Source organism: Pseudophryne corroboree, chromosome 4 (assembly GCF_028390025.1).
Source record: "Pseudophryne corroboree isolate aPseCor3 chromosome 4, aPseCor3.hap2, whole genome shotgun sequence".
NCBI classification, from domain to species: Eukaryota; Metazoa; Chordata; class Amphibia; order Anura; family Myobatrachidae; genus Pseudophryne; species Pseudophryne corroboree.
The window spans coordinates 291540924-291556920 of NC_086447.1; the positions used below are offsets into that span (position 1 = coordinate 291540924).

Here is a 15997-nt window from a genome sequence, read left to right on the forward strand (position 1 = left end):
TCGCTCCGCCTCCACATCATTATCCTCCTCATACATGTCGACACAGCCGTACCGACACACAGCACACACACAGGGAATGCTCTGACAGAGGACAGGACCCCACAAAGCCCTTTGGGGAGACAGAGGGAGAGTATGCCAGCACACACCAGGGCGCTATATATCACAGGGATATCACATATAAAGAGTGTTTTCCCTTATAGCTGCCTATATATATTGTATACTGCGCCTAAATTGTGCCCCCCCTCTCTTTTTAACCCTTTCTGTAGTGTATTGACTGCAGGGGAGAGCCAGGGAGCTTCCCTCCAACTGAGCTGTGATGGAAAAATGGCGCCAGTGTGCTGAAGGAGATAGCTCCGCCCCTTTTTCGCGGACTTTCTCCCGCATTTTTATGGATTCTGGCAGGGGTTAAAAAGCACCTATATAGCCTCTGGGGCTATATATGGTGCCAGTTTGCCAGCCAAGGTGTCAGTATTGCTGCTCAGGGCGCCCCCCCCCCCCCCCCCAAGCGCCCTGCACCCATCAGTGACCGGAGTGTGAGGTGTGCATGAGGAGCAATGGCGCACAGATGCAGTGTTGTGCGCTACCTTGGAGAAGACAGAAGTCTTCAGCCGCCGATTTTCCGGACCACCTTCTTGCTTCTGGCTCTGTAAGGGGGACGGCGGCGCGGCTCCGGGAACGGACGACGAGGTCGGGTCCTGTGTTCGATCCCTCTGGAGCTAATGGTGTCCAGTAGCCTAAGAAGCCCAAGCTACCACCACTTAGGTAGGTTCGCTTCTTCTCCCCTTAGTCCCTCGATGCAGTGAGCCTGTTGCCAGCAGGTCTCACTGAAAATAAAAAACCTAACAAACACTTTCTTCCTAGGAGCTCAGGAGAGCCCCTAGTGTGCATCCAGCTCAGCCGGGCACAGAAATCTAACTGAGGCTTGGAGGAGGGTCATAGGGGAGGAGCCAGTGCACACCAGATAGTCCTAAATCTTTCTTTAGATGTGCCCAGTCTCCTGCGGAGCCGTCTATTCCCCATGGTCCTTACGGAGTCCCCAGCATCCACTAGGACGTCAGAGAAAAAGACAATTATTTTCTATATAAGCCTAACTGCTCTCACAAAAGGAACAGACGTCCAATTACAGCAAAGTCTAAGGGCCATTTTTTCATATTACTCTTCCTGTACCTCTCTGCTGTTATTACCCTTTTGTCTTGACACACACTTCAGACTGTATGGGGGAGATTCAAATGTTTGAAAAGTCGGTTGTGTGTCTGTTTTTTCCTGTCTATTAGATAGGAAAAAACAGACTCCCAACTGACTTTTCAAACATTTGAATCTCCCCCTTTGTCTTTGTAACACAGGGGCAGATGTATTAAGCCTAAAGAAGTGATAAAGCAGTGATAAGTGGAAGGTGATAACGCACCTGCCAATCAGCTCCTAACTGTCAATATACATATTGGAGCTGATTGGGTGGTGTGTTATCACCTTGCACTTATCACTGCTTTATCACTTCTCCAAACTTAATACATCTGCCCCACAGTTCCTTCATGGTTCACCTCTAGCATATCGGCTACTAGTGTTCACGCTAGGCGGTTTCAACAGGGTGCCGCGCCCTGCCCGATTTTGTAAGGACAAAAATCTGCCCTGCCCTTTCTGCGGCACCCTGCTAAAACAGCCGCCCGCTTCCTGCCCTCCCGGCATATAAAGATGCCACGCGCATGTGCACGGCATCCATTCACGCTGTGGGAGAGAGCATGGGGGAAGCCCAGCACCTCCGTAGGTCCTGGGCACACCCCCGACAGTGACGCCGACGGCCTCCCCACATCCCCTGTAGCAACATCTGTGGGCCGCACCACCCACTTAAAGTACGTTGCATGACCACGCCCCCTATTTTGCATGATCACGCCCGTTTCAGTCGCGCGCGCTAACATATGCCCCTGTAGTTCGTCGCCCTGCCCTGTACAATTTCTAGAGGGAACACCACTCTACCGCCGGCACATCCTCACTACCACAAGTCTCTGTTCCTGTCCCTCTGCTTTTCTCACTATACACATCTTCGCTTTGAGAACTTATTCAGCCTCCAGTAACACCTCTATGCAAATGAAAACCCATACTTCTCCCACGAACACACCTCTTCTGCATCTTCTGTAACCAACAGCTTCTCTATTATCTTTATATAAATGTGCGAATGCTTCCCGTATCAAAAAACCAAGCTCATCATCTCCCTCCTCCAAGAGTCACCGCTTACCCTCAAATCTCATCACAATTTCCACAAGTCACTGCCTGGGTACCACACTCCACTCCACCTTCTGGTTTATTCCTTCCCCTTTCCACCTTAGAAATGTTTCTAGAATACACTCTTTTCTTATCCAAAATGCCACAAGACAACTTACCAATTCTGTAATCATTGCTCACCTTGACTATGGCAAACTCCTCCTATCTGGCAGTCCCCTCACCCATCTATCCCCACTAAATCTCTCACGGCTCCATATTTACTATTTGCATTAACAGTTTGCAAATCCCTGCACTAACTCCTCATGTCCTTTAGAGCGGGGCATGAAGGGGCTCTGGGCTGGCATATAAAGGGGCATGAGGCATAACATAGTAACATAGTTATTGCCGTTGAAAAAGACAATGTGTCCATCGAGTTCAACCTATATTTGATCTACTGCTATGATATGGATTTACTTCTACTGCCCCAGAAACTACCATACATTATTAATAAGGGTTATTATCCTTGGATGCCATTTTCAGCTAAAAATTTGTCTAACCCTTTTTTAAACATAAGAATTGTATCAGCCAAAACAACCTTCTCTGGCAGAGAGGGGGACATTTACTAAGCTGTGATAAGAGCGGAGAAGTGAGCCAGAGGAGAAGTTACCCCATCAACCAATCAGCAGCTCTGTATAATTTTACAGTATGTAAATTATAGATGTTACTTCAGTGCTGATTGGTTGCCATGGGCACTTCTCCACTGGTTCACTTCTCCGCTTTTATCACTGCTTAGTAAATTTCCCCCAGAGTTCCTTATCTTTACTGCCCTTACTGTGAAGAAGTCCTTACTCTCATCAGGTGGGTGACCTGTGTATAGGTCTCTTGATAAACAAATCGCCTGATAGTTCAATGTATTGACCCTAAATGTATTTGTAGATGTTAAGCATGTCTCCTCTTAGATGCCTCTTTTCCAATGTAATCATATCTAACCTAGTAAGCCTTTCCTCATAATCCAATGACTCTAAGCCCTTTATCAATTTTGTAGCTCTTCTCTGAACCTTTTCTAGTTCCATGATATCTTTTTTATAGTGTGGTGCCAAGAACTGTATGCCTTTTCCAGATGCGGCCGTACCAATGATTTATACAGTGAAAGGATAAGACTGGCTTCCCTTGTCTCAATTCCCAGTTTTATGCAAGCTAATACCTTATTGGCCTTTGCTGCTGCACCCTGACAATGGGCACTGCTGCTAAGTCTACTTTCAAAGTGCACCTACAGATCCTTTTCCATTACTGATTTTCCCCATTTAATTTATAAACTGCGCGTTTGTTTTTGATCCCAAGAAACATAACTTTACATTTCTCAGTACTAAACCTCATACTCCAGTTAGCTGACCAATCTTCCAGTTTAAAAAAGTAATTCTGTAGAGATTCTGCATCCTTAATGGATTTAATTATCTTACACAATTTAGTGTCATCTGCAAAAATGGACACTTTGCTCTCAAGTCCGCTTCCTATGTCATTTATGAATATGTTAAACAGACGTGGGCCTATTACAGATCCTTGAGGTACACTTCTGAGGAAGCCGCTGATAACCAAAGTAGGCGGGGAAACGCATCAAGCCTCAATACGGATCCACGCTTAAACCTGCACCACATATATCCACTGAGAGTGAGTTGGGTTCCATCTCCCTCCGGAGATAACCGCCCGAATGGGGTGAGCACCAGCGGTCGTGGAGGACTCCCTGACACTCTGTTTGGATAAAGCTACAGCGGTGAGATAACTTAGGATATCTAACGTCTGGCCAGTCACAAACGGAATTTTCTTTAGCTGCATAACTTATGAACTAACGAGAGGAGTGTTAAAGCGCTTGTATTTCATCTACTTCATCAGTCTGTGTTAATAAGCTGTAATACTGCTTCTTTTCCGCACGCTTTACAAATATTCAGTTGCAGCAGGAGAAACATTTGAAAATTAATTAATTTCACTTGCCTCTTTGGCTTATTAAATTAACTGCTAAACAGCTCTTGGATGTTTTACAAATATATGGCTGGGAATTTTGTTAATTCCATATGGACGGACTTTTAAATTTGTAGCACTGGATACATACAATTTCTGAAGAGCTTTTGATTAAGCTAATCAAATGATACAGTGTAGGAGAATTTCTTGATACAATTGTTCACTTGTTTAAGAAAACTAAATTACAACTGTATCCATGTTACTGATTATATTGTGTTCAGTTGCAAAATGTATATAAATCTATATAGCCTTGACAAAGATTTTTTTTTAATTTTAAATGGTGTATTATGTCTAACGTTGGGGGTAATTGAGAGTTGATTGCAGCATCAAATTTGTTAGCAGTTGGGCAAAACATGTTAAATGTGGATGGGTTATTTTGTTTCTGTGCAGGGTAAATACTGGCTGCTTTATTTTTACACTGCAATTTAGATTTCAGTTTGAACAAACCCCACCCAAATCTAACTCTCTCTGCACATGTTATATCTGGCCCCCCTACAGTGCACATGGTTTTGCCCAACTGCTAACAAATTTTCTGCTGCGATCAACTCTGAATTACCCCCGTTGATCTGTGCTTAAAATAAATATATATACATTTTTTTATTCGGGTGTGCTGTGACAATTTCTTTTTTTCTTTGAGGTACACCACTTAACACTATAAGCCCAATTAGAAAATGTTCCATTGACCACCACTCTCTGTTCCCTATTTTCCAGCCAATTTTTGACTCAATTACAAATATTGCTTCCTAGTCCAAGAGCTCTTAATTTATAAATCAATCTCGTGTGAGGCACTGTGTCAAAGGCTTTAGCAAAATAAAAGACCATATCAACAGCGTTTCCCAGGTCGAAGTTCTCACTCAATTCTTCATAGAAGCTAATTAAGTTAGTCTGACATGACCTATCCCTCACAAACCCATGCTGGTTCCTACTAATGATCTTATAGCATCCCATGAACTCCTGAATGTTATCCCTTACTATACCTTCCAATATTTTCCCCACTATAGAAGTCAGACTTACCGGTCTTTAATTCTCAGGATGAGTCCTACTTCCCTTTTTAAATAAAGGTACAATGGGGCAGATGTATTAACCTGGAGAAGGCATAAGGAAGTGATAAACCAGTGATATGTGTAAGGTGATAAATGCACCAGCCAATCAGCTCCTAACTGTTGATTTACATATTGGAGCTGATTGGCTGGTTCATTTATCACCTTGCACATATCACTGGTTTAGCACTTCCTTATGCCTTCTCCAGGTTAATACATCTGCCCCTATTTCTGCTATTCGCCAGTCCCTTGGCACTGAGAATGATGTGATTGAATCTTTGAAAATTAAGTATAAGGGCCTTGCTATTTCTGAGCTTAGCTGCATTAGAACCCTTGGGTGTAGTCCATCAGGCCCCGGAGATTTATTAATATTAATTCTCCTTAGTCGCTCACGGACTTCATCTTCACTTAAACAAGTATTTTGTAAAAGGGACCTCATCAATTCTGTTATGTAATAATCCCTCCATTTTTCCTCTTTAGTGAATACTGACGAAAAGATTTTGTTTAATTTTTCTGCTATTTCTTTGTCTTCATTTATCAATTTGCCTAATTCACTTTTTAAGGGTCCTATGTTGTCTATTTTTTCCATTGATATACTTTACAAAACTTTTTAGGATTTGTTTTGCTTTTCTTAGCAATTTGCATTTCATTTTGGCCATGCCGCCTGTCCAGGAATCTGAAAATGAAAAAGTGGTAACCCTACTCCAAAATATAACTAAACGCACGTTTTAACCATAGTGCCCTTTTCTTGTAGCTACAACACATTGCTATCTAAAGCACTTATTTATAAATTACATATTCCAAACCTTAGCTTGTCTGCTATGTGGGTTTCTTTGAACTTATTTTGCCTCTCCATCTCAAGGTCATTTTCATGCATTTGCTGCTGGCGCAGGATGTGTTCTTTGAGCCTGTGCTGGTACAGAGAGTCTTGCTTTTCTTGGAGAATCCTGGCTTGCTCCTCTTTCTGGGCTGCCAGCTTCTGCTGCAACAACTGTTCCTTGTAGGCAGACTTATACTTGATTTGAGGCTTCGCTGTTTGATCCCTCTGTGCCACATGACATGCAAGAAAGAAAATATGATGTGTTGTTGAAATAGATTATGTCTAATCAACATAGTAACATACTTATTTGATGCAGCTGACCACTGATTGGGGTAGGGCCGGGCACTTATTAAGCCCCGCCATCAAAATATAATGCCACAGGTCTGTAAAGAGTGGGGGCGCAGAGTATGCCTCCCCCATATTGCTCATTTCACTAATATTCATAGTACAGTTATAATACTAAGAAACAAAAGTTACATAAGGGTAACACAGATGTGTCCTTATACACCTAGCATCTATACACCAATCAGCAAGAGACGCCTGGCACAACTCCGCCCCTCTGAGACGTGAAGTCAAATTCGCATTGCAGATGTCGCAAAACAACACTCATAGGGGGGCATCCACTTAGGCACGATAAAATATTGTGTGCAAAAAACATCAGTTTTTCCCAATGTCTCTCAGATTTTTTTTTTTTTTTTTTTTACAGGCTATCCAATTAGGATCCCATATTAAAAATATAGAGCCCCAAAGCCGAGTTTTCGCTTGAAAACAGAGCTGCTTTCAGGGATTTTGTTTTGCCTGCCTGACTAACTGCACAGGAATTTGTTTTAAGCACAAACAACTCTGCAGATGAAGCACAACGCAATTTGGCATGAGAAAAAGCCGCAGACTCTGCAGCGCAGCACTTTGTATACAGATTCATAATCAAATCATCAAACTGATCAGTACAAGCTAGCAATGTAGTTTTGTCGCCCCCAGTTGTTTTTTTATGTGAATAAGATGCGTAATTTGAGCAATAAAGACGCTTGGTGTGCCCAAGTCGCCTGGGACCTGGCACAGAGGGGCCATTTGGCGTGTCTGAGGACACATCTGTCATGCAAAGATTTTTGTGCACATTAGCTTGTTTTAAGAGGAAACGAATGGGCCTGGATATCAAAGCTGTTTACATAGATGCAATATTGAATCTTTTATAGAAAGAAGCTGGGCAGATTATGGTATTTTTAGAGTAATGCAGGCCAGGTGCATAAATGCCTATTGTGGAACTGACAGTGTGTTGGATATCTTTAAATGTAACTACAAGAGTGGAAAGGGTGCAACTACGGAGTCGATCCATGGTTAGCTAAGGAGTTTGTGGGTATTTTCCCTGAATTAGTGCATTCATGAGGCGGCAGTAATCAGGAATTGTTACACACTGTCAATGGATGGGTTCTGTACCAATGCAGGCTCATGTGACATATCACATAAAGACTGTGCAGATATCGGCTCACTCTCCTGATAAGCTAAAGATATACGCGAGCCTGGAACAAGCATCGGTACTGGAGATGATAAACAGGGTGGCCTTACAGTGCTAGCAGGTAGTATAATATAGTGACTTGTCTTTATTCTATTCTGTTTTTTACATTTACCAATATCCACATTTCATGTGCACCTGCAATAGTAGGTGTTTCCATATATTCTGGTTTCTCAGAGGCAGAATGTGGGTGTTTGCTTAGGTATGCGATAGGTAACTTTTCTTATTAAAACATAGCATGGCCAGCATTACTAATTGTTACCCTAGGCAACTGCCAAGGTTCACCTATGTTTAGAGGTGGACCTAAAACAGAGTTCTGTGACACAGCATGTGAAGCTGCTGCCTGCTGCTCCTATAGGTCAGTGTTATATTGGGAGTGAGGTGCTTGGCTATGTTATCACAGATCAGAACAACACTCCAAGTCTGAGTAGCAAAGGATCCCTCACCTCCTATGTGCCAAGAAAGAAGCAGCGGTAGTGGAGACATCCCTTCTAGGTGCAGGATGGTGGCTATACTAGCCTTTCATTTTAGTAGAAAAAAAACTCCTTAAGAAAAACGCAATCTTCTTTTAAGTTAAAATACAGCTAAGTATTTCTTTTCTCTGTCTCTTCTATACTCTCCTCCCCTTTTGATTTTATGAGGACTCATCATCAATTTCCCCACAATACATGTTCAACGTTTCAGTTTTTCTTATAATTTACAATTGCTCATATAAGTAACACATTATTGCAGTTTATTAAATCTGCAAATAGGCCTAAATGTATTAAGCATTAACAAGAGATAAATCTAAGACGCATTAGGAGAGATAAAGTACCAGACAATCAGCTCCTAACTGCCATGTCACAGGCTGTGTTTGAAAAATGACAGGAGCTGGTTGGCTGGTCATTTATCTCTTCTTATGCGTCTCAGATTTATCTCTTGATAACACTTAATACATTTGGGCCTGCTAATGCAATTCGATCACACTGGGCCGGTGTTTGCTGCAGTGTGCATGTGCAGGTCCCGATGTGCGCGTGTGTGGGGCAGGTGTGCGATTGCATTGATGTAAATACCTCTGCCTGATAGACAGGCAGAGACGTTTGCAGGGTGGCGAAGCCAATGCGGTGTTGGCCGGGTGTGGCATCGGAAACGGGGGAGTGATGTCACATGCAGCTGCTGTGACCCAAAAAGTTGCCTGGCTCCACAGGTAGGGGACATCCACAATTCAGCGATGCAATAGTAATTGAATTGCGGTCGCTGCCGGGCATTTGCATGCTTAGCTGGGCTGCCTTGCCCTGTGCTGGGCGGCCCCAAGCATGTGATCGCAAACAGTTTAAGTTTTGCTAAAATAACTAAACTGTAACTGAAGCTGAATAAGGCCCATAATGTGCAATGGACACTTAAGTCAGCTTAGATATTAAAAAAGGAGATTTATGGTAAGAACTTACCGTTGTTAAATCACTTTCTGCGAGGTGAACTGGGTTCCACAGGGAACAACATCGGGGGGGAGTGGGGTGTAGAGTAGGATCTTGATCCGAGGCACCAACAGGCTAAAGCTTTGACTGTTCCCAAGATACTCAGCGCCGCCTCCTCTATAACCCCATCTCCGTGCACAGGAGCTCAGTTTCGTTAACCAGTCCAATGCAGTAGCAGGCAAAAGAGACTATAACCGTTAGTAGCAACGTACACCACATTCTCACGACAGGAGAAGGTATCAGCGGCTAATGCCATACAAACCCAAAGAAGCTAAGTGCGTCAGGGTGGGCGCCCTGTGGAACCCAGTGCACCTCTCAGAAAGAGATTTAACAACGGTAAGTTCTTACCATAAAATCTCTTTTTCTGCAGCGGGGTACACTGGGTTCCACAGGGAACAACATCAGGGATGTCCTAAAGCAGTTCCTCATGGGAGGGGGACGCACAGTAGCAGGCACAAGAACCCGGCGTCCAAAGGAAGAATCCAGGAAGGCGGAAGTATCGAAGAGGTAGAACCTTTTGAACGTGTTCACTGAGGACCACGTAGCCGCCTTGCACAATTGTTCAAGGGTCGCACCACGGCAGGCCGCCCAAGAAGGTCCAACAGACCGAGTAGAATGGCTTTGATGGTAGCAGGAGCTGGAAGGCCAGCCTGTACATAAGCATGTGCAATCACCATTCTAATCCATCTGGCCAGGGTCTGCTTATTCACAGGCCAGCCACAATTGCGAAAACCAAAAAGTACAAAGAAAGAATCAGACTTCCGAATGGAAGCTGTCCTCTTCACATAGATACGGAGAGCCCGTACCACGTCCAAAGACCGCTCTTTGGATGACAATTCAGGAGAGATCAAGGCTGGAACCACAATCTCTTGGTTAAGGTGGAAAGAAGACACCACCTTAAGTAGATAACCAGGGCGTGTCCGAAGGACTGCCCAGTCACGGTGAAAAATCAGAAAGGGAGACAGACAGGATAAGGCACCCAAATCCGAAACCTGTCTAGCAGAGGCAATGGCCAGCAGAAACAAAACCTTAAGAGTAAGCCACTTAAGGTCCGCAGACTCAAGAGGTTCAAATGGAGACTCTTGCAAGGCCTCCAGAACCAACGAAAAATCCCAAGGAGCCATCGGCGGGACATAGGGAGGTTGAATCCGTAACACACCCTGAGTGAATATATGAACATCAGGCAGAGTCGCAATTTTTCTCTGAAACCACACCCACAAGGCAGAAATATGAACCTTGATGGAGGCCAGACGAAGGCCCAAGTCCAGGACCTGTTGTAGGAAGGCCAAAAGTTTGGCCGTACTAAACTTGTAAGCGTCATGATTGTTAGCTGCGCACCAGGCAAAGTAAGAATTCCAGACCCTATGATAAATCCGAGCAGAAGCCGGCTTACAGGCCTTTAACATGGTTTGAATGACCGCCTTAGAAAATCCTTTGGCCCTCAGAACGGAAGTTTCAAGAGCCACGCCGTCAAAGCCAGCCGGGCCAAATCCTGGTATATACAAGGGCCCTGAACGAGGAGGTCTGGGCGTTGTGGAAGTAGAAGAGGACGCTCTATCGAGAGACCCTGTAGGTCTGAGACCCAATGCCGTCTGGGCCACGCTGGAGCGATCAGAAGCAGGATTCCTCCATCTTGCTTAAACTTCCTTATCACCCTGGGCAGAAGTGACACCGGAGGGAACACGTACAGCAGCCGAAAGTTCCATGGAATTGCCAGTGCGTCCACAAACGCTGCTTGAGGATTCCTTGTCCTTGCTCCGAAGACCGGAACCTTGTGATTGTGTTGTGACGCCATCAGGTCTACGTCTGGTAGGGCCTACGTGTCCACTAGGAGTTGAAATACTTCTGGATGGAGGCTCTACTCTCCGGCGTGTATGTCCTGACGACTGAGGAAGTCCGCTACCCTGTTGAGGACCCCCGGAATGAACACCGCCGATATGGCTGGTAGATGGCGTTCCGCGCACTGAAGAATCTTTGACACTTTCATCATTGCCATGCGGCTTCAAATGCCATTTTGATGATTTATGTACGCCACCGTGGTGGCGTTGTCCGACTGTACTTGAACAGGCCTGTTCTGTATCAGATGCTGGGCCAGGTTCAGAGCATTGAACACTGCCCGCAATTCCAGAATATTTATCGGGAGGAGAGACTCCTCCTTGGTCCATCGACCCTGAAGGGAGTGTTGCTCCAACACCACGCCCCAACCCCTCAGACTGGCATCCGTCGTCAGAAGGACCCAGTTGGAGATCCAGAAGGGACGACCTCTGCTCAATCGTTGGTCCTGGAGCCACCAGTTCAGTGACAGACGAACCTCCGGAGACAATGAGATCATTTAAGACCTGATCTGTTGAGGTAGGCCGTCCCACTTGGCAAGAATCAGCTTCTGCAGAGGGCGGGAATGAAATTGAGCGTACTCAACCATGTCGAAAGCAGACACCATGAGGCCTAGTACTTACATCTCCGAGTGAATCGACACTCGCGGACGAGAGAGGAAGCATCAAATTCTGTCTTGAAGGTTCAGGACCTTCTCCTGAGACCAGAACAACCGCTGGTTGTGAGTGTCCAACAATGCCCCCAGGTGCAACATGCTCTGAGCAGGGACCAAGGAGGATTTCTTCCAGTTGATGAGCCACCCATGGGCTTGCAGAAACTGGACCGTCAGATCCAGATGACGGAGGAGAATTTCTGGGGAATTCGCCAGGATCAGCAAGTCGTCCAGATACGGAAAGATCCTGACACCCTGCCGGCGGAGTAAAGCCGGGATTACCGCCATGACCTTTGTGAAGACTCGTGGAGCTGGGGTCAAACCAAAAAGGTAAAGCCCGAAATTGATAATGGAGGTTGCCAATAGCAAACCACAGGTACTGCTGATATGACATGGCAATAGGAATATGGAGATAAGCATCCTGTATGTCCAGGTAGACCATATAGTCCCCTGGCTCCAAAGCCAGAACAAAAGAGCGAAGAGTTTCCATCCGAAACTTGGAGACTCTCACCAGTTTGTTCAAGGACTTGAGGTTGAGAATGGGCCGGGAGGATTTCGGGACTAGGAACAGCGGTGAATAGTACCCATTGCCTCTATGAGCCAGAGGCACCGGTACTACCACTCCTGTGTCCAGGAGGGATTGTACCACCAAATAAAGAGTTTTTGCCTTCACCTGATCCGAAGGGATGTCTGTTAGGCAAAATCGATGAGGGGGACGATTCTTGAAGGATATGGCGTATCCGTGAGTGACGACTTCCCGTACCCAGGTGTCTGAAGTGGTCTTCAACCATTCCTGGGTAAACCTTAGCAGTCGGCCTCCCACCCTGGGATCCCCCCCAGGGGGAGGCCCGCCCAGTCGTGCAGCAGGCTTGTCTGATTTGGAAGCAGGCTGATGGGCAGCCCAGACACGTTTAGGTTTGGGCTTAGCGGTTTTGGAAGTGCAAGCCTGTTTCGGGTACGCATGACCCTTTGCTTTACCTGGAGGACGAAAGGAACGAAAGGAAGTACTCTTAACCTTCGGGACCGAAGGAGCAGTCCTAGGTAGACACGCCGTCTTAGCAGAAGCTAAGTCAGCCACAATCTTGTTGAGATCCTCACCAAAAAGAATGTCTCCCTTAAAGGGGAGCACCTTCAGGGTTTTCTTAGAGTCCAGATCCACAGACCAGGACCGTAACCAGAGAATCCGGCGAGCCAAAATGGACGTACTAGAAACCTTGGCCGCCAGAATACCGGCATCAGAAGCCGCCTCCTTAATGTAATTAGATGCTAGGACAACATACGAGAGGCATTGTCTAGCATTATCAGAAAAGTTGGACGGCAGCTCTGCTTCCACCTCCTGAGCCGACGCTTCAATAGCTTCTGCAGGGCAGTAGCTGCAATAGTGGGACAGTGCACAGCTCCTGCGAGGATGTAAATAGCTTTTAAGCAACCCTCCACATGCTTATCCATCGGATCTTTCGGAGAGGTGACGGTAGTAACAGGCAGAGCAGAGGACACTACCAGCCGCGCCACTTGCGAATCCACCGGCGGTGGCGTTTCCCAATTCTTACTTAGCTCCGCAGTGAGGGGATAGCGAGCCAGCATCTTCTTGTTAGGTGTGAATTTCTTTCCTGGATTTTCCCTGAATTCCTGACGTATGTCAAATAAAAGTGGTCAGAATGAGGCAAAACTTGTTTAATAACCTTCTGGCGTTTAACCCTCTCCGGTTTCTTAGAGGTAACATAAGGTTCTGGGTCATCATCAATTTGAAGAATCAGCCTGATAGCCTCCAATAAGTCAGGAACATCCATCTGCGAAACATACTCCCCATCAGAAACATCTGGGTCAGTGTCTGAGGGGTCAGTATATACGCCATCTTCATCAGACGAAGTGTCTGGAACATGAGTGGATTGTGAGGAAGTAATGGCCCGCTTAGAGGACCCCTTGGTCTTAGGCAGGCGAGGGTTAGGTTTTTGTTTGTTCAGTGAGTGATTCAATTGCTAAAACTGAGTGGACAGGAGATCTGTCCATGGCAGATTAACCGCAGGGACAATATATGGCTGTAGCGGCACCTGAGGTCCCATAGGGGGCGTAAGTCTAGTTACCAGCATAGTTAGTAAAGAGGAAAAAGTAGCCCAAGGTGGGTCATTATGGACCCCCATTGCTACAGCCCTACTGGGGGGCAGGGAGCCCCCAGAACCTGAACCTTCCGCTGCTATCTTTTCCTCCAATGTGTCTGCAGCGTCACCACCACGCAGTGTGGGATCAGCCGCAGAACCGTCGCCCCTTGAGCTGACATAATATGAAAGCGTGAACCACGGGCAACACAGTACAATATCAGCAGTATAATACCTAATCAAGAACCCCCTGTGATAGCACAAACAGAGGATTCAAGAGGTATATAGTGACTGAAAATCACAGAGAAAAATACACAATAAGTATATCCTGTGAAATACCTACATCAAATAACCCTAACGCACTTAGCCCCCCTCAGGGTACAGAATATAGGGATAGCAATCTGAGTGAGATACACAGAATAGAAATCACGCAGCAGCTATATGCACACACACAGTCACATGTACAATGAAGAAATTATGACAAGCAATAAAACTACACTGGACTAGCAATACTAAGTAATACTAAGTAAAGCTATACAGATCAATAGATATATCAATGCACAGTAAAGACTGGATGTATATCACAGGGTACTTGTACTACATAACCCTGAAGTAAAGCACTGTTTCTTAACTAACACTGTCAACAGACATGTAGAATACTCAAGTGTCCTGTAAAATGCACAGCGCTTACATGCAGGCGGCTTTACAGAGGAGGCTTTGCCCAAACAGTCCCAGGATCAGCTCAGCATGTGAAGATGGCGCCCAAACGCTGACAGGGAGTGAGGGAGAGAGAGAGATGCAGCTCCAGGGCGGGAACATTTACTCTAAATGGCGCCCTGGGGCTGGGGGAGGGGCTACAGGTCAGAGCCTTATCCCCTTGCTGGACTACACCACCGGGTACGGTGGGCCATATGTAAACGGTTTTTAGTAAAACCGACCTGTGCCCTTGCCCTGGTGGTCTAGTGGGGTCCCTGTACTACCACAGTGCCCACGCCAGCACGCGCGGCCCGCCTCCCACCGGCCGCGCCAGATCGCGATTTCCAGCGGGTCCCGCCTGGGGGACCCTCTTACCTCCTCCCTGAGTGTGGCCACGCGATCCCGGAGAGCTGCGGCTGGTGTGTGCGCCTGATGTAGTGAACCGGAGCCTCCGCTGTTAGTACCCGGCAACCAGGGACACGGGAGTATACAACGCCGCTTGGGGAGGTGATGGAGCTGCAGCAGGAGATGTCAGAACGACATCTAGCACATATAGTGCCTCTGCTGCAGCCCTTGAAGTCTTCTTTCTTCACTTTAAAAAGCTGTTTTCAGGGCACCAACTTACAAACTGAGCTCCTGTGCACGGAGGCGGGGTTATAGAGGAGGCAGCGCTGAGCATCTTGGGAACAGTCAAAGCTTTAGCTTGTTGGTGCCTCGGATCAAGATCCTACTCTACCCACCCCCCCCCCCCCCCCCCCCCCCCGATGTTCCCTGTGGAACCCAGTGTGCCCCGCTGCAGAAAAAATAATTATAACTTCTTTATAAAAGTTAAACTATAGTTTGGGTAATTGTCAAAAGCAAATATAAGTTGGCATTATTTGATCTATCATAGCTAAGAAACAGGCATTATACAGGACTGAAAAAATAAGATTTTAAGCCTACCGGTAAATCTTTTTCTCGTAGTCCGTAGAGGATGCTGGGGACTCCGTAAGGACCATGGGGATAGACGGGCTCCGCAGGAGACATGGGCACTTTAAGAAAGACTTTGGATCTGGGTGTGCACTGGCTCCTCCCTCTATGCCCCTCCTCCAGACCTCAGTTAGAGAAACTGTTCCCAGAGGAGACGGACAGTACGAGGAAAAGATTTTAGTTAATCCAAGGGCAAGATTCATACCAACCACACCAATCACACCGTATAACTTGTGATATACTATCTAGTTAACAGTATGAAAAAACAACATAGCATCGGTCCAAAACCGATGAAACTATAACATAACCCTTATGTAAGCAATAACTATATACAAGTCTTGCAGAAGTAGTCCGCACTTGGGACGGGCGCCCAGCATCCTCTACGGACTACGAGAAAAAGATTTACCGGTAGGTTTAAAATCTTATTTTCTCTAACGTCCTAGAGGATGCTGGGGACTCCGTAAGGACCATGGGGATTATACCAAAGCTCCCAAACGGGCGGGAGAGTGCGGATGACTCTGCAGCACCGATTGAGCAAACAGGAGGTCCTCCTCAGCCAGGGTATGAAACATATAGAACTTTGCAAAGGTGTTTGACCCCGACCAAGTAGCAGCTCGGCACAGACCCCTCGGGCAGCCGCCCAAGAAGAGCCCACCTTCCTAGTGGAATGGGCCTTAACCGATTTTGGTAACGGCAATCCTGCCGTAGAATGCGC

At 46.2% G+C, this 15997-nt stretch overlaps 1 protein-coding gene across 2 annotated transcripts in view; it reads right to left on the bottom strand.

Moving 5' to 3' along the window:
- GOLIM4 (golgi integral membrane protein 4) overlaps positions 1-15997 on the bottom strand; it is a 199570-nt gene that overhangs the window by 39251 nt on the left and 144322 nt on the right. For both annotated transcript variants that reach the window (XM_063916197.1, XM_063916196.1), the window contains one exon: positions 6059-6297. In XM_063916197.1, the coding sequence (XP_063772267.1) occupies positions 6059-6297 (239 nt within the window). The remainder of the gene's footprint in view (positions 1-6058; positions 6298-15997) is intronic.